We start from the raw sequence: 18,740 nt of genomic DNA, 5'->3' as shown, positions 1-18,740 counted from the left end.
TTAATATTTTTTTAGCCGAGAATGTAGTGGTTTAATCTTCATGTGTCTGGTCGGTTTGTCAAGATACAGCCTCTTTGCAAAAGTGCTTCGATGATGTCGGAGATGTCTGCCCAGTCTCACGTCAAAGCGTGGGATAGACCCGCTCGCCTCGCCTCGCCTCGCAAGCAATCGAGCTGTTATTACCGCCGACAAAGCGCAGGCCTGGTACACAGCTGTACTAACCCCCGCTGACTTCTTTTACTGAGGTTATATTTATCGATGTTTTATTTCCTGATGTTCTTATGTGTCCTACGTGTTTCAGTCGCCAATTCTGAATTATAACTAACATTAAAAACATGTTTAAGGAGGAGAGAGAGCAAATAAATCTGTTTAACATCTGATCTTTGGGTTTTTGTTCAGTAATCAGCGTGACCTGTGTATAAACGCATAAAAGAGATAATGTTGGTGTTTCCGTCATGTAGTAACTGCTGGCTTTAACTTTAAGGTTGTTCGACACTATGAAACACATTCAGACTTCATGATGTTCGGCTAATATTTTTATTGTGAATATTAATCATGAGGGTAAACGGCCCTGTACACCACGCAGCGAGGTCAGCATGTCCACGATATCCTCAGCTCTGAGTTAACACAGAGTTTCCCAGCTGACTAATCTAACGGTCATCTACGAATATGTCACGGCTCATATCAGTATGATTTTACAGAAAATCATCCGTATTACTGCCAACTATTCCAGAGACGTGAAAATCTACAGCATAAAGAACACAAACATATAGCAACACTGTAACAGAGATGAACCGCCAGTTTGTCCAGATCACAGTGGAATGAAAGTGATTGGTTGAACAGGTGTGATCTGTGTTTTCTGCGTTTTCATCAGCGTAAGAGACTCAGCAGCAGATCAGAATAACAGTTACACATTTAATAAATCACCAAATGAGTCCACGCAAGAAACGAGCAAACCTGTTCGGACAGTCTGAGTTTGTGTTCCCTCAGCTGCAGACCACACGCCGGTAGAATTGCACATAAATCTAAATGTTGATAAGAACAGAACGTGTAGGTGGAGACTAAGACCAGAAAGTTGTATCAACCCTAAAAGAGGATATAAGATATTTGAACGAGGTGAACGTTGGATCTACGGACAGGCTGGCCATTGTATGCGATGCTTTGAAGGCATGAATTCATGGAAAGGAATAGATGGATGGATTCCCGGCAGAATTTTATCATAAATTTATAGATGTGCTATAACTGAAGTATTACATGAAGCTTTTGAATTTGGACGACTCCCTGCAAGTTTTAATCAGGCAGTAATGTCACTAATTCCAAAAGGCGACAAGGATTTAACTGATCCAGGTAATTACAGACCGATAAGTTGAATCAATGTGGATCACAAAATTCTATCAAAGTTTTAGCAAAGAGGTTGGAGGTTGTACTAGCACAAAGTATTCATCAAGATCAAGAAGGGTTTATCAAGAATAGAGCTGCGTCTGATAATATGAAGAGATTACTACACCTGCTGTGGCTGAATAGAAATAACACAAATCCTGTGTTTGCTATATCTTTAGATGCACAGAAAGCTTGTGATAGGGTGGAGTGGAACTTCCTGTTCACAGCCCTGGAAAAGTTTGGAATAGGTGAATTTTATGTTACTACCCCTATTACTATGCAAAGCTGCAAAATGGTGTAATTTTTGCCCATGGATTAAAAATAATATAAATAAGAGCCTGAAAAAAATAAGGATCTGGGGCGTACAATGGATGAAGGTAGATGGGATTCTATATTGTCAAACATTAGGGAAGCCAGGGAGAAATTTATTCAGTACGAAATTCCTAATAGATATTATTATACTCCTTCAAGGCTGTATAGAATGGGGATTGGTAGAGAGGACTTGTGCTGCAAATAAGCCAAAGGTACTCTGATACATGGCCGCTGGTTTTTCCAGTTTGGAACACTGCACTGAATCATTTGCAGGGGTGGACACTTTGTAACTTACCCAGATCACCTAAATTATGTCTGCTAGGAGACAAAGGAGAGGTGCCGCAATTAAATAAACACCAGTTTAGAGGGTTAAGCACTGCAGTGGTAACATGTGTCCGTGTCATTTTGGAACACTGGATGTCTCCGACGCTTAAAAGGATTGGGAACGTTGCATCAGGAAGCTTCAGTAGAACAGTGGGACAATTTCTGCACCTACATGTCTACCTGACTTGGACATTTGAGCTTAATGCAACAGACGTTGAAACCTCACTGTTTTTGTTTGTTTGTTTGTTTGTTTGTTTGTTTTTGTTTGTTTGTTTGTTTGTTTGTTTGTTTGTTTGTTTGTTTGCCTCTTGCTTTTGGTTGTTTGTTTGTTTGCCTCTTGCTTTTGGTTGTTGCATTTTTGTATCTGTTGTTATAAAATGCAAAATCTAATAAATACTTTCATTATTAAAAAAACAGCAGAAGTGTTGATCACAGGTGTAAAGTATTAAAACAGGAATGCAGTATTAGTATTTATACTTGTGTCCCTCCAGCACAGAGTACTTTAAATCTCAGTGTACTTCGGCCCGGTGTTTAATGTCAGCACGTCTGATTGGTTCATGTTATTGACTGTTCAGCTCTCTCTTTGTCAGACGACCATCCATCACCTGGAGGAGGCGGGGCTCAACGATCCCTGCGTCATCTCGGCACTGAACATTGAGCAGACGGCGCCCTCTGCAGGCAAGAAGGGAAGCAGCTGCTCCTCCTCGGACGAGAGTGATGAGGAGAGTGAGACGGAGAGCACAGGAGGGGCGTACACACAGCGGGCGGGCACGAACCTCCTCTCCTCTTCATCCTCTTCATCATCATCTTTGACTCAGCCCAAACCACCGCCTGTTGTCTCCTCCAATCAGGAGCCGTACTCTCAGCGCAATGCCCTGATTTCAACAGGAAGTCCTTCCAGAGCTGGGCTAGAGCTGAGGAGCTGTGGAGGAAGACCTAAGGAGGAAGAGGAGAAGGATGTGAACCTCCTCACATTAACTTTCGGCAGGGTGGAACAGGAGGAAGAGGAGGAGAAAAAATCAGACTTCATTGTGGAGGAGGTGGCATTTGACTCAGTGCTCGGCGAGGAGGGCGCCACAGAAACTGTTCATGATGAAGAGGAGGAGGTCTGTGGATACATGGGGCGCTCGGGTATCTGACAGAGCTCTTTAAGGTGCCTGGTTATCAGGTCCACGTCTGGGTTCATGTGGGCCAGGGTTTGAAATGTTTTCATTTTCCCTCCAGCAGCAGCGGCGCAGACGTCGGCCATTTTTATTCTAACGTGTAGGTTCTCACCTCTTTGCTGATATTACTTATTTGAATCTGTCCGTCAGACGGCTGAAGTCCAGAGATCGTCTCATTGTTTCAGGTTCTATTAATAAGTGTGAGACACCCGCTGATGCAGGAGGTCCAGGACGTCCGTCCCTGCTGCGTCTCTGGAGATGGCGACTCAGCCGCCTCTAATGGCTAACGTGAGGTTAGCATCTGGTCTCCGCGGTGAGCAGCTAGAGGACGTCCCGTGTTAGGGAGGCGATCTATCTAAATCTCATGTTCCTGTTAGACTTTAGGTTTTCTGTGGACCAGTTCTGAGCAGGTTTATTTTTATCTCTTATTTTAAATAAAAACCAGTTTGTTTGTTTTGTCAACACACAGCTGTGTTTGTTGGGCATTCCCAAACTCCGTCACGTAAGCATCCCAGTGCCCGGGTCGAACTCTAACCCACACCGAGTCTGAACAAAATGTTTCGTATTCAGCCGTGCTTTGGATTATTACTCATGTTTGCATCATGTGATTAAAGCAGAAGGCAGTTAAAGAGCCTCTTTGTTCACCTGTGGGGGGGACGGTGGGGAACAGGGAGGCTTGGCTTTACACTGAGAAAGACCTGCAGCGACACCTGGTGGACTTGCTTCAGTATGGCAGGCGTAATGACCCGGGCGTCTTCTGGATCGACTTCTTCCCCTTTGGACAATAACGTCTCTCATCTGCAGACTCTGACGTTTGTAAAATGTTTGGTTACTGTGATGTGTCTGTGTTGGAGAGCTGCTGCTCTGAGCGCTGGTTGCGTAACCAGCTCCGTTAGTTTTAGTTTTTATTCTTGTTGGTGACAGTAAAACAAACTGAAGCACAACAGAAAAACAGAATCGTAACAAACTGAAGTCATTTCCTGTGTGTTTCATGTCAGTGACGATTAGTTTCTTTTTCCTGTAAGGACCTCTGTAATCAGTGATGTAGAGCTGATTATCTCTGAATCAATCTGATTGATTGTTGCTGTTGGTTGTTGTCCCTCTGGTCTCTGGTGGGCGCTGCTGGACATTTTTTATGATTTTTAATGTTTTAATCAGGAAGAAATAATCTGACAGCAGATGAAATGACTTGATTCTTATGTGTGTCTAAAGGCAGCGACTGTTATTATGGGCACGTCTGTGTCTGAACTCTTCATCATGTCTGATCATGAACGTGTCTGCAGCGAATCAGCGTCACACAGCCTGCTTATTCGCTTATTTCCATTTACATAAAGCACATCATACCTCTGTAATGCACTCATACAACTTATTCAAACAGTGTAATCACAACATGTTTGTGCCATTTTTGCATGTTTGTATTCACAGTGGCCAACGTTGAGCCATTTCATTTCTATATTGATCAAAAACAACAAGAAGCCTCAAATGTTTTTGTACAGAGTCGCGCTTCAAACCAATAAAGGTCTGAGACGGTGCTGCTGGCGTCCTGTGTGCTCTGTGATCAGGAGCTGGAGCTGTAGTGTGAGCAGGGAGGGACTTCTGTGGAAACAGAAACTCAGAGCTGTACAATAACACATGCCCCTGTGCTGCCCTCCCCTCCCTCTATAGGTTGTCCTCAGCCCCACAAACAGCTTATCAGCCGCCTTGAAGCAGTCTAACTTTGGCACAGTCCATGGACACACGATGGGGCTGTGGATGCTGCTGCTTCTGCATTTACATCTTGGTAATGCTCACTGGGGTGAAGGTGGGGGGTTACTGAAGCTTTCTGTTGTTTTCTCTGGTTTTTTACACCTTTGCATTGAAGTTTGTGTGTATTGGAGGAAAAGAGTGAGTGTGGATGTTAGCAGGAGAATTAATAATCATTCTTATTTCTACTGAAGCACTCATGGACTTACAGGAAATGTCTGATTTGAGCTCTCAGCAGGTTTACAGGGGTGTTGAATCTGTTTCTGGGGGAGTTCAAAGGAGGAGGGGGTCACAGGAAATCAGACTGGTAGTGAAGGAAAAACTGTGACAGTTTAAAAAATGACCTATTATATTAATAACATTTTAAATAACTAATTATCATTATTATTTGTTGTAAAATGTTACTTCTGGTTTCATTTCTCTTCACTTCCTTAAACTTGTAGAATGACTTTTGCTCATTTGCCAAAAGACTGACACAAAATCACAATATAAAAGTTAATAATGAAGTTTACTGACAGTAAAGTGATTTATTGCTCAGATTTTCTATAATATTATTGTTCTAAAGTCTCTGGACCTTGATAATGGTGCCATGAAGGTGCGATAAGTAAAACTTTCAGCTGGATCTTGAGGCTTGGGTTTGGTCCTTGTGCATTTCTGTTCTTAGGTTTTAAAGCAGCCTGTGTCGAGTTAATGTTCAGACACTGCTAAAGGAAGAATTTAGACACTTAAAGTAAAAGTTCTGAACTAATTTCAGATTATTTATATTGTCATACATATCTTACAGTGTTACATGCTATAATACATGTCAGGTTTAGCTCCCTCCCTAGTCAGTGTAGGGATCTGGCTGTTAAGTGATGAGTATGAACCCTGAGCCAGGTTTATTAAGGCTGTTGTGTTTTTAACATGTTTTGTATCTTGTTCTATTTAATCTGAACAAGCCCCTAAAAACAGTCAGTGATCCCTGTCGGCCTCTCTCGGTTTTTATCACCACTGTTCATTTTAAAACTCAGTTTTTAAACCCTTCTGATGTAACTACAGCCCATGCAGCAGTATATTAATGACTAGCCTCGTATTGTGGATGGATTATCTCAGTTCTCCTGACTGAAGTTTGGTCCGTTTACAGCATCCTGCCATGCGATTACATTTGTCTCTAACCATCAGGAACCCTCACGTTAACTTTTATCGAGTGGAAAAAAGTTAGCGTTCATCCTCCAGCTTCACTGTGTTTATGCTAACATAGCTGTGTAGCTAGCGATCACGTAGCACATCATTATATACCAGCTAGCCCAACTTCAGTAACCCTACAAACGTCACTGCTGTTTAGTTTTCTGTCTTCATTTATGTTGGAAGTGATAGCAGAGCTGTACGTTTGAATGCTTCAGAAACCTCTCAGTCAGAACATGCTATATCATGCTTAGGTGGAAGCTAGCGAGCTAACTTCCTGCTAACTTCTAACTCTGTTAAATATAATAAATCCTGTTTTTATGGATGTTAAACTTAATTGTTACACCTGGTAAAGCAGCAACACTGATAATTTTATTTAAAGATGAAAGAATTTAGATAGTTTGTAACTCTCAGTGATGCTGCAGTGTTCGTTTGACTTTGGGACCTGAAGTGGAGTTTGGACCCGGAAACAGCCAATGATGTCAGACTCAAAGAGCGGATACTGGCCACACAGGAAGTCATCGCACTTTGTAGCTGATGATTGGCCACTAGCGGACGTTGCAAGCTCTGGTTGCCTAGGTAACCATCTAAACTACTGAATATACCTTCATGTTAGTCACTGTTCTTTGGTCCAAGGGGGAAAGTTTATCTCTGGGACACGCCCACTGGGTCAGTAACAGCAGTCAACTTACTGCTAACCGCTGTCACAGAACCGCAAACCATAAAGAAAAGGTCCATGATCCAGATAAAGCAAACAGTCTCTGAACAGCAGGAGGTTAGCTACGCACTGCTAATCAGCACGCAAAGAGCCACCCATCTGATTTACTCCTGAACATAAACGGCAGACTCGTCCTTTTCCTTACTTTTAGTCTGGCTCGGTGTAAGTGGTCCCTGAATTAGTCACCTGGAACGTCACTACCTGTGACGAAACGCTGACTCTGCTGTCATGTGTATGTCTTTCTTCCAACAGCCTGCACTGCATTTATGTAGTAGCCACTTGTCTGTGGCTCAGGTAAGTTTCATTTTCCTCTCACTCTGTACTGAAGTGCTCTTTGCTGTAGGTCTCTGAACAGTCACAGCCTTTTATAGCGGTGACTCTGTGATTGAAGTGCAGAATCTCAGCTTTACTTCACGGGATTGAACAGGAATATTACTCACTTAGTTGAGAGACTACAGACATTTCTTTGCACAGTTTCTGATTTTCAGGAGATCAAATGGAGCTGCTGTTTCTCTGTAAATGAAGCGGGTGAAAGGTCTGGAGGTGATCCAACTGTCCACATTCCCATTTGGAAGTTCTTTTTGTAAACCCACCCTTCCCAAACCTGGAGGTTTAATCGTGATCATTTTGAATAAAGGCTGAAGGTGAGTGACAGAGTCCACTTGTCCAAAGTAGGCCAAAAGGCAGGTCAGAGCAGCTCTGAGTGAAACATCCGTCGTCTCCTGTGGATGTCTTTAAAGAACTAAAGAACACTGTCATGATCCAAGCACATCATACAGACACCTCACAGACACACTGTGATGTATTCCCATCATGAAGATGTTTCCTCATCATCATCTTGATGCTTTGAACCCAGATGTGACAAACGAGCAGGTAGATCTGCTCTACCGTATCAATTTCAAAATTCTCTTGCTTACTTTTAAAATTTTAAATCGGCTCCCAGGTATCTATCCGATCGCCTCCATTTGTAGATCTTCCAATCAAATGCTCCTGACCCAACCAAGGTCTCGTCTGAAGTCCAGAGGAGGTCAGGCCTTTGCTGTCGTAGCTCCCTGCCTCTGGAATAACATCCCTCCCTATATTCGTTCCTCCGAGTCCATCCAGTCTTTAAATTGCGTCTTAAAACGTGTTATTGTAGTTTGGCTTTTGATTCAAACTAGTTTCGTGGCTAGTTATGCTGTCAAAGGAGCTTGCAAAGAAAAGCGTCTGGCAAGCTCCTTTGACTACGATGACCTGGATGACTGAGAACCTTCACAGACGGCTAGTTATGCTGTTTACCTTATTGTTTCTTGTCCTCCTTCTAACTGTTTTTATTCTGTCTTATGCTATTGCTCTGACCGACTGTGAAGCACTTTGGTCAACTTAGTTGTATTATTAAGTGCTATAGAAATACATTTTGATTTGATTTGATGTGAGACCTGTGAGGACAGAGGGACGATGCAGTTGTCAATCAAATGTAGCTCCGCCCTAAACCCTCCCTGTTTTCAGGTCCCTTCTTACTCCAATGAGACCATCTTTTTTTGAGTTGGAGGCTTATGTCTCACAGACCTCTATGCAATCAGACTTCATTTCACAGCCAGAGGAGTCGGCCCCTGCTGGACATTAGAGCTTTAAGCTTTTCTATTTCCGACTTCTAAACTAGTTTTGTGAAAAGTTCCTGCAGATTCAGCTTCCCTACATTTCTCACCCACATTTATGATTTCAGCTCCAAAGTGTCAGGATGGTGATAGCGAACAGCTTTAAAGCATTAATTTCTCCGATCACGCTGGGTTATTCCAGCTTTCACATGTAAATAAATATCTGACCATTCAGGTCACTGCGTTTGGCCACACTTGCTCTCGTAGCTCAAGTCACACAAAGTTATAAACAGTAAATAATCCTGCATCCCTCAGATTCACAGCTAGCTGCTGCTGCGGGTCAGTCGGCTCTCTGAATCAGTACTCTGCCTCCTCAGATGTGGTCACAACTCTAATAAACAGGAGCTCAATCCTGAAACCCGTCCCAAGGCTTCGACTCGGGGATCAGAATAGAAAATCCTCCCTGCTGCCGCCTGCTCCCGAGCATCGGACAAACCAGAATCTCTGTTTCTTCCTTTTTGTGTTCAGGAACATCAGGACGAGCTCATCGTTTCATGCTAACCTTACAGACAAGTTCACATCTGAAAAATTCTGAATTTTGAGTCAGTCTGTGTGTAAAGGCCTACGATAACAGGAGTCTTCCTCACGTTGAGTCTTCCTCACTTGACTGGATGTTGTAAGGGGGGTTTTCTTCACCATGGAAAGGATCCTGGGATCATCCCCCTCTGTCTCCTGTGGATGTCCACGATCTTGTCTTTGTTCTCTCTGTAGACCAAACTGTTAATGAGTCCTCAGCAAATGGTCCCTCGCACTATTGGATGGATGAGTTTTGTTTTTGAAGAAACAAAGATATATCCACTCCTGTGTAAGAAACAGTGTTAAGTACATTATCCTGTTATAAAATAGTGGATTATTCCACTCCGTGAAGTAAAGCTGAGAGTTTGTACTTCAAATGCGTTTTGAGAGGTTCATTTTAAATCTGCAGAGCCGAAACTGTGTGAGTACAAACACTTCCTGTCTAAGCATACAGGAGGATTATTTTAAAACTTTTTTATATCCTCTTCCTTTCTGTAGCGACGGGCATTTCCCTTTCTGCACCCTCCAGCGTTTCCATCTCTTCCATCAACTTGGAACACACACTCAGCTTCCAGCCGGGCCCTCAGACCCCCTCTGACGCCCAATTCATGGTAGAAGTCGTCCGCTCCAGGTATTCAGAAAATCTGATCAGAAATTTAAGCTGTCTCAAACAAAACCGATTCAGATTCAGAGTGTCAGGCTAAATTTAAAGGCTTTCGTTGGTCTTTTTAATAGAGCAGCTTGGACAGATCGCTTGGTCTTGTTTGACACGGCAGAGCAGTGATTAGTGATTAGTACTATCACAGCACAAAGGTTAAAACCAGCCAGTGTCTCCTGACTAACCTCGTGTTGTGGATGGATTATCTCAGTTGTTCTCCTGACTGAAGTTTGGTCCGTTTACAGCATCCTGCCATGCGATTGCATTTGTCTCTAACCATCAGGAACCCTCACGTTAACTTTTATCGAGTGGAAAAAAGTTAGCGTTCATCCTCCAGCTTCACTGTGTTTATTATGCTAACATAGCTTTGTCGCTAGCGATCACGTAGCACATCATTATATAGCAGCTAGCCCAACTTCAGTAACCCTACAAACGTCACTGCTGTTTAGTTTTCTGTCTTCATTTATGTTGGAAGTGACAGCAGAGCTGTACGTTTGAATTTTCCAGAAATCTCTCAGTCAGAACATGCTATATCATGTTTAGGTGGAAGCTAGCGAGCTAACTTCCTGCTAACTTCTAACTCCGTTAAACGTAATAAATCCTGTTTTCATGGATGTTAAACTTAATTGTTACACCTGGTAAAGCAGCAACGCTGATCATTTTATTAAAGATGAAAGAATTTAGACAGTTTGTAACTCTCAGTGATGCCACAGTGTTCGTTTGACTTTGGGACCTGAAGCGGAGTTTAGGACCCAGATGACTCCGTGAGGCCCCTTGACTACAGTTGCCGTAACCCCCTGATAGTTCATCAAGCGGTGCGGCTTCATCTCGTACCAAAGTTGTTGTAAAACATTTTTAACAGATTTTTGAGCGCCGTGTACGTCATGAAATCGGTTCCAGGTCAGTAAGCACAACCAGAGTTCATACATAAGGAGCACTGATGATTTTTGAGAAAATTAAAGGATTTTAAGTGCGCCTTATGGTGCGGAAAATACAGTACATCAGAGACTGTGTGGTTAGCTTTGTAGTCAGAAATGTAAAAACGGCGCCTGGGAATGACTCAAGTCGATATTCTAGTGATGATGTCCCAGAAACAGAAGCAGTTTCTGTGTTATAACATGAATTCTTCACTGTACTCTTGGTTTCTCAGTCCCTGAGGTTTGGCACCTCCTGGGCTGAAGGTGCTTCTTACTAAAACGTCAGGTCACAATAATGTCAGTAAAGTTAATTTCAGCCTCGTTTGATCCTGAATGATATCTCCTGTGTTTGTTGCTTATTTAGCTCCTTTGTTCAGTAAGTTTCATGTTTCATTTCTGTTTCTGAGGCACCTCTAAATACAGAGTCAGCACTTTCCTTTCTGAGTAAATGTAAACTTTCATATTTATTTGAAGGCAGATGTGAGGTTATTTATTGTGGATGACGCACACGCCCACAGCTTCATTCATCTGTCAAAGGTTTATTTCACAGGATGACACAGTAATCTGTCCGTCTTTGTGTTTTGTTTTCTTCGACATGAAGAAAGCAGTTGTGGAAGCCGGTGCCGGCTTGCGTGGCACTGAGGGCGGGACAAACATGTGACCTGACCAGAGCCTTCAAGGACCCGTTCGACCACTACGTAGCTCGTGTCCAGGCCTTCACGGCCACCCAGAGGTCCAGCTGGACGGTATCGGACAGCTTCCTGCCGCTGTCAGACAGTGAGGCACTTTAACACGTTTCATTACCAGTTTTATGATGAAAGCATGAGCGTGTGATGGAGAGCCAACACAGCACACTTGTACCTATTATTATGTCATATTTGTTGTAACCTTACAGCAGTGTAAAACAATAACTCCTATTAACACAGGTTACATCAGTAACTCCACCCACCATCTTGCATTTAACACCACAAACATCTTATTTTTCTGGTTTTGTGGTTGTTTTATCAAAGCTCGCCCTGAGCCAGGATACGTCGCCGTATCCACGTCATGTGACTGTTCGTGCCATCACCTGTACATTCCTAATGATTTACCTTCATCTTCTTCTAATCCTGCTCACAGCTTCGTTAAACAGATGTTACACGGTCCCATGACGTTTTCCTTTGAGAACAGTTTCCCTGGTTAGAAATCTCTTCAGGGTTTTTCTGCTGACAGAAACTAAAATCATCGCCTGTGTTTGTGTCGCTGTACTGATTTGTGTCCAGTCTCCTTCCAGCTGACTGAATTTCTTCTTTTTTCTGTAGCTGTGATTGGACCTCCTGACATTGCGGTGTCTGGATGTGGGAACTGTTTAATCCTGCACCTCACACTTCCTGAAGTCTTGGCGAGCGAGCACCTGAAGGACAGCCACACAGACTTAGTCTTCCACGTACGACGAACCCGCGACGGAGCGGAGGTATGTCGGCCGTACACTCAGGCTACGCCCACCAGCACTCGGGTGTTTTTTGAAAAGGGGGTTTCCCCCGTTACCCCCAAGAACCGCTTTAAACATGAAAACACAAAATACGAGAAAAGTCAGGTGGATATTTAAACCTAACGGTACAAGAATGCAGACAAACTAGAAGCTGCCCCACCATCATAAAACCAGATAAATGTACACTTGTTTGTCTTCTTTCAGTTTTTCTGTAACCCAGGACCCCATTTACATGTGGACAAAAGGCCAAACACACAAAGACTGAGACTTTTCTAAAACAACCTACAAACTCTGCCTGTTGTTTTAGATTATCTTGTAGATTTTGTGTGTGTGGACACAAAGGTGTCCCTCAGAAAGTTCCTTACATGTTGATCCAGTTATACAAGCTTTTCTTTAATGAGTGAATCTTGGCTTTTATTTTATAAGTAAATCTTGTTTTGTTTGTTGGTATAAAATAACTTTTCTGATTAAAGAGAATTCAGGGATATTTAAGTTTTGTAAATCATCGCAGTGTTCAGAAACTAAAAGTGTTTAAAACACAAATTGAAATCTAAAATCATTTTGTGACTCGTTCAACGATAAATGAAAACAAATGAATGAACATGTCAAACACGTCTTTTCATCAGGATTTGAGTTTTGAAGCAACATTTATTCAGATTACAGTCTTTACTTGTGCCGCTGCAAATACAACAAATATTTTACCAACACAATAATTTTATGACTAAACTTTCGGAGTGCTTCGGTTGTCTCGGCGCCGTCACACTGGTAATCTGAGTTCTGCAAACATGCGTGCGTTTAAACGGTACTTCCTGTCTTCCTCCTGTGGCTACACCCACAGGGGTTTGCATGTGGTTGTGTTTTTGGTGTACTCGACAGTACAAAGTTCCTGCACACGTCTGTGAAGGACTACATTTCCAGATTTTTATTAGTACTTCTCTCACTTTGACTTATTACAAGGAAATGTTTTATGATCTTGTGAAGTTCTCATGGTTCATTCAAATGTAGGTTTTTGTTCTTGGTCATCATCATGTAAGACGACACAGTTTTCCATGGAGAGCAAACTTTCCTACATTTCAGCCCTGCTGTTAATAAACGGTGAGGCTCAACATTTACTCTTCCACCTTAAACAGGAGCTGACCTCATCCACGCTCCTTTAGCAGCACTTCTGTGTTTTGTGGAAAATTTGAACTTTTTGATGCTGAGACGAACCAGCCGCAGAGCCTCGGATCCTCCCGCGTCACGCACACCTGCGTGTTGTAACGGAGGCCGTTTGCATGCTGTGAAACTCTGAGCCGTGTGGAATACCAAGAAATCACAACGGCAAACCCACACAGCAGCTCGTCTGAAAGCTCGCTACGATTATTAAGCACCTCGCGGCTTGGAGAGGCGCCGCTGACGTTTTTCACTCTGTGGTTTTTGGCAGCGTCTTCCTCTCCCCAGCTCACATCTGCCTGTGTTCGAGGAAACGCTGAGCTTCAAGAGAAGAGGGTCAGTCATCTCTGCGAGCTGGAACATGTCGGCTGGAGGAGATTAAACACACATGATTGACAGAGTCTTCCTCAATAAGCAGGACCTGAAAGTCCCATTGAAAGTTACAGAAAAATCCCCCGCTTACATGTCCTGGTAGGCAGGATTCATTCACTTTGTGGGGGTCAGCTGATACCCCCTGATCGGGGTCAGGAGTTAAGCAGGTGAGACAGCGTCTGGAGGTTTGGGCTGCAGGTGCAGAGCTGATTTATAGCCTGTATCACATTTACACAGGAGGCGCTAACACAAAGAGCACGTTCACACGCCCCAAAATACATCTGTGACCAAAATAAGCATAATAAACAAAAACCTAAACAAAACGTTATTATGAAGATGAATATATTCCTATTTGTAGCAGTAATAGTGATGTTTCTGCACAATCAATAAGAGTCAAGCTGGACAGCACATCTGTAGCCACGCCCACACATGTGATTAATACTCTGGGTGCTTTAAGTGCAACCACTTACTGTCTAATTGTCCTCGTCCACGTGGAAACGCAGAAGTGTTGGCCAATCAGAAGCCTACATCAAAAACATGGCGCACGGTCTGGTGTCAAAAAAGGAAGTAAAGGTGCGCACGAGGCACGACAAGCAGCTTTCAAAAGCTCCGCTTTCACACATAGCTTTCCAAACCATCTTATATTTATGGGGAAGATAAGACATTTACAACAAAAATGGCAAATTTTCAGTACAAATGTGAAACGTTTATGAGAAAAACAATAAACTCTTCAGTATGTTGGAAAATGTGTCGTATCCTGCAGATTGTAGCAGAGCAACAAACTAACAACTATTCTGGCTTTGATCAAATACTTATTACAAATAAAACTTTAATGTACGACTTCACAGTATTTCCTGTAAAACTAGGATGAAAATAATTCACATATTGAGCTAAAATCCACTAAAACAACACTTAATGTCTTCTTCACAAGAAAAATAAAAGCAGTTCAAAGCAGTTGTAGCAAAAACACAGTAAATACATAACAAACATGAAAGAAAAACAGTTATTTTGAGGGTTTTGGTGAAAAAACAACTTTTTCCACCACAGTCTCAGTCGGCTCGTTATCTTCTGATTGTTGCTGCTGGATGTGAGTCCTCTCGTTCTCTGTGTCCCTTTGTGAAAAACTTCTTGGTTATGTTTAATCAAGAAGTCGTATGTGGTTACGTTTATAAAATTATAGTGATTTGTTGTTGCTGTCTTCATGGGTACTTAAAGGTTTAAAGCTCATTAAACCAGGAGGAGATGGTGCCGTCACCGAGATGATCAGCCCACCAGCAGCTGGGTGAAGGCGGGACACGACCTCCTTAACCTCGATACTCACTAATGCTCAGCTTTGACAGCTGGCAATAACTGCACAAACACAGAATACGAGCGACTTAACGAGCTGCAACAGCAGCTTACTGAAAATATCCCTGTGATGGAACTTTATGAATAGATCACGAGCCACACGACTTTCATCGCATTTATGTCCGAGTACACAAAATGAACATTTTCTGCTGAAGTCGACATCATGAGTCCAGGATGGAGTCGTGTCACACTTTCACATTATGAGTAGTGAGTCCATCCTCAGTGACCCTGAACTCTCTAAAATGTTCAGGTGTGAACACAGTTTGTCCAGCAAATCCACGTCTCACCTGTGTGGACTTTTATGTGACGCACACACATATACAGTACTGTGCAAAGGTTTTAGGCAGGTGAGAGAAACTGCTGTAAACAAAGAATGCTTTCAAAAATCAAAGAGTTAATCATTTATTTTTATCAGTCAGTGAATGAACAAAAGAGAAATATAAACCCCATCGGTGTTTGGTGGGACCCCTTTGCCTTCTTCTAGGCACACTTGCACACCGTTTCTCAGCTGGTAGGTTGATCAAACACCTCCGAGATATAAGCACAGACCTCCTGTGGATGTGGGCTTCCTCACAGCTTTCTGTCTCTGATCCCAGACATATATGAGTCCACACAGGGCCACCTCTGGCCCAGATGTTTCTGCGCTCTGTAGCTCCTCATGTTAGCGGCTCAGTGCGTCGTTCTGCTTTACTTCCTGTTCTGATCAGCTGCTGAGCTGCAGCTCTTCCTGTCTTTGGAAAAATAAAATCACGGTTGTAACACAGGAAGTGATGCACTGTACAAAGTACAAAGTACAGTGCATCTGCACCAGTTTGTTTGGAATGACAAGAAATGGAGGAAAGAGCGCCACCTGGAGGAACTAGTGGAGAAGCTACAGGTCAGGTAACTACGTAACATAAACCTGCCTGCAGAGAATCAGAAATCTGTGAAGGTTTGGTCGAAGGTTTAAAAGCTTCCTGACCTGCAGGTTTTCCCGTATTGTCAGTTTCCTCCTTCTGTGTTGGATCAGGCTCTCCTTTTCTAACGTGCTGCGCTTCTTTGCCTCTACATGTGTTTTTAAAAAGCCCACAAACCAGAACATTCAGTGTTCACCTTGTCCAGCTTTTCACCAGCTGTGTTCATGTGCACGTGTTTAAGCTCAGGTCCACAAACAGTTTGTGGACACGTTGGAGAACACTCTGATTTTGGTGGCCGTGAAGCTGAGCATCAGGACTTTTCACAGTGAATCATCCACACCACACAGCAGCAGATCCATGACCAACCTTTGATGGGGGATCTCAGGGTTGGCTGAAGCGTGGTCCATTTTCAGCATCTTCTTCCTGTCACATGATGACGTTTGTTTGCGCCTGTCGGACCGTCAGTATGAACTTTGTCTGTTTGTGTGTTTCAGTTCACGCTGCATATGCCCTACTCTGAGGAGACTGTGATCAGCTACCTGCAGACAGGTGTGGAGTACTGTGTGACCGCCTCCGTCAAGCCGCACTTCTCCAAAGCCATCCCGAGTGAAGCTCAGTGTGCATTCACCAGCCCCCCACCCAGAAACTCACGTATGTGTGGCTGCAGACTTGCTCTCCTGCTTAATGTCGTTTCAGTTTAGTGAGCTAAAAGACGACAGCTCTAATTTTATCTTGTTTTGATGTATAAATTGTCCACGGTGTGACAGGAAGACTCTGTCCACACGCTGCTGTAGCTTATTTGGAGTCTGGTGATAAAGAAATCCTGTTTGTGCCACAAAATCATGTTTGATAAGTTAGAATATTTATTGAATGTCAATGTTCTCACTGCTCACAGACACGAGGAAACTCCAGAGTGTCAGTTTTGAATTGAATGTAGTATGTAAGACGCACCTCTGTGATTAGCCTAGCTCTTCTTTTCACATGATGTCACATTCGTGCGTCCGGCACAGCCAATGGGAGCTCGGTTTTATTACCGTGTATGGACACATGCGTGTTCACAGACCTCACGCCCTGATGAAGGCACATGGACCGTGTTCGAAGACTGAAAGAGGAACCTGGTTTCAGAGCGAGCACTTCCTCTCAGGCATGTAAATGGAAGTCTAACACCTGCACCCTGGTCTCTTCCTCAGTGTACATGCTGGTGGTGCTGCTGGGGGCCTTCTGCGCGCTGGTGTTCCTCCTCATGGCGTTGGTCGCCTACGGCAGCCGGCTGACCTTCAGTGTGCTGAAAACGAGACTTCCCAAATCTCTGGTAACAGCGACTAATCGATCAGATTTAACCAGTTTATCAATCATCTGATGACACAAACTACGTTTGATGCAGTCCACAGGAAGTCACATGACACAGTGTGGGATCAGTGTTTCGCCTCTGCTGCTGTTGTTAACGGTGTTTTTATTTAAATGCTGGTGTCTGCATGTACTCGTGGTCAGAGCTGCTGTGACTGAGCAGAGGTCAGAGTAAACGGTCCCGCCCTCTCTTCCAGTCGTACGTCATCCTCTACCGGCGAGGAAGCGCTCCACCCGGACTCTCGCCTCAGAGCTCACATGACGACGGCTCGTCTGACCACCTGAAGAGGAGCCACTCGGAGAAGTCTGTTTAGGTGGAGCCGGCGGAGCGGGTGTGGGGCTTCAGGTGTAATGATGTGTAATAAGTATTTTATGGATGATGTCGGTTGGCATCTGTTACACCACCGCAGTGGATTCTGGATCAAACAAACTTTGGTTCAGTGGGCTGAACAAGCTCAGATCATTTTAACTCTGCCGCCTATTCTTAATATTTGTATAAAAGTCCTGCTCTGTTTGCTCTGAGCCTGAAAATGGGGCGCGTGTATAAAAATGTCAAACTCCTGAACAGCTGATGCAGTCCTTCAGTCTCACCTGGACTGTTTGAGTTCAGATGGTCATCGTCGCTGAGCTGACACGGTTTCCCACAGGGACACGTCCCACAACAGGTCGTTCCCATCTTTGTCGGACCTGTGACGATGTAATCCTGACAATAGCGTCTCCTGTGAATCTGAATAACTTCTGTGTCTATATTTTTATAACCTGGAGCTCTTCTTCGTCCCATTAATTGAGACAGGAAGTGAAATTTTCATAAAATCTCAGTGTCGTTACTGTGAGTTTATATGTGAAGCGTTACTGTGAAGTGTTCCTGTATTTCCTGCTTTCTGTGCTAAATAAGCAGACCCATGCTTTTCATTTAAAGTCAAGTTTATCTGGTTTGCAGGGGAGTGAAGGGTGGATGCCTGTGCAGCCATCTCCACCCATATTTGGAGTGAACTTTGAATGCGATGATTTTTCTTTGATTGTTTTCTTGACTTGTCTTTCTTTCATTTTTAAATAAAGCAAACTGAACTCTGAGAGTCTGATGTGAAGGTTTGTGGATGATGCTGTATTAATCACACTTTGGACTCAACTGTTTAAAGCAGGTGAGGACGAGCTTCCACACACTGAGATCAAATCCCTCGAGGTCACAGGTCAACCTTTGTGAACATAACCTAGAATCATCACATTTATACCTCCGGTGCATCTAATGGGAGGCTGCCTGTTGCTTTTAAAGTGCTCTTGAGCAACAGTTCTTCAGCTTTCTGGAGCTCCTCTTTGGACATTTGCACAGTCTGAAAAAAGACTAGACGAAAGGAACTGATATTTCCTGAATGTATGTTTGCCATCCATCCATCATCCTTCATCTTCTTCCGCTTTATCCGGGGCCGGGTCTCGGGGGCAGCAGCCCAAGCACAGAAGCCCAGACCTCCCTCTCCCCAGCCACCTCCTCCAGCTTATCCGGGGGAACACCAAGGCGTTCCCAGGCCAGCCAAGAGATATAATCTCTCAGACTGAGGACAGACTGAGGCTGAAGATGAGCACCTGCCCCTTTCTTCTTAGGTACCCACGCTGTCACTTGGTGTT

The 18,740-nt window shown here is 43.6% G+C and overlaps 2 protein-coding genes across 5 annotated transcripts; both read left to right on the top strand.

Annotated features, from left to right (window-relative positions):
• Positions 1-2,606: 2,606 nt before the first annotated feature.
• LOC106632763 (interferon alpha/beta receptor 2) lies at positions 2,607-3,808 on the top strand (the record flags this gene model as incomplete). Its single annotated transcript, XM_014331311.2, is given in 1 exon segment — positions 2,607-3,808. A coding segment is annotated over 1 exon segment (549 nt), but the record flags the coding sequence as incomplete, so codon positions are not given.
• Positions 3,809-3,934: 126 nt separating this feature from the next.
• Positions 3,935-18,550, top strand: LOC102307761 (interferon alpha/beta receptor 2). Of its 4 annotated transcripts, none has more exons than XM_005952653.3 (7): positions 3,935-4,980; positions 9,456-9,588; positions 11,134-11,309; positions 11,834-11,985; positions 16,265-16,421; positions 16,961-17,082; positions 17,315-18,550. In XM_005952653.3, the coding sequence occupies exons 1-7, from the start codon at positions 4,920-4,922 to the stop codon at positions 17,429-17,431; spliced, it is 918 nt and encodes a 305-aa protein (XP_005952715.1). In that variant the 5' UTR covers positions 3,935-4,919; the 3' UTR covers positions 17,432-18,550. The 4 variants fall into 4 exon arrangements, with proteins under 4 accessions (XP_005952715.1, XP_005952716.1, XP_042073358.1 ...); XM_005952654.3 differs by having other exon boundaries at positions 3,935-4,959; positions 17,315-18,549; XM_042217424.1 differs by having other exon boundaries at positions 17,262-17,413.
• The last annotated feature ends 190 nt before the right edge of the window (positions 18,551-18,740 follow it).

This window comes from Haplochromis burtoni, unplaced genomic scaffold (genome assembly GCF_018398535.1).
Source record: "Haplochromis burtoni strain Fernald_Lab_line unplaced genomic scaffold, NCSU_Asbu1 Contig_1950, whole genome shotgun sequence".
Taxonomy (NCBI): domain Eukaryota; kingdom Metazoa; phylum Chordata; class Actinopteri; order Cichliformes; family Cichlidae; genus Haplochromis; species Haplochromis burtoni.
This window is presented reverse-complemented; position numbering and strand designations above follow the sequence as displayed.

Coding starts and splice junctions, on each gene's coding strand:
- LOC102307761 (XM_005952653.3), top strand. CDS start 4,920: ATGGGGCTGTGGATGCTGCTGCTTCTGCATTTACATCTTGGTAATGCT. Junction 9,589..11,133: donor GTAGAAGTCGTCCGCTCCAG/GTATTCAGAAAA, acceptor TTCGACATGAAG/AAAGCAGTTGTGGAAGCCGG. Junction 11,310..11,833: donor CTTCCTGCCGCTGTCAGACA/GTGAGGCACTTT, acceptor TTTTTTCTGTAG/CTGTGATTGGACCTCCTGAC.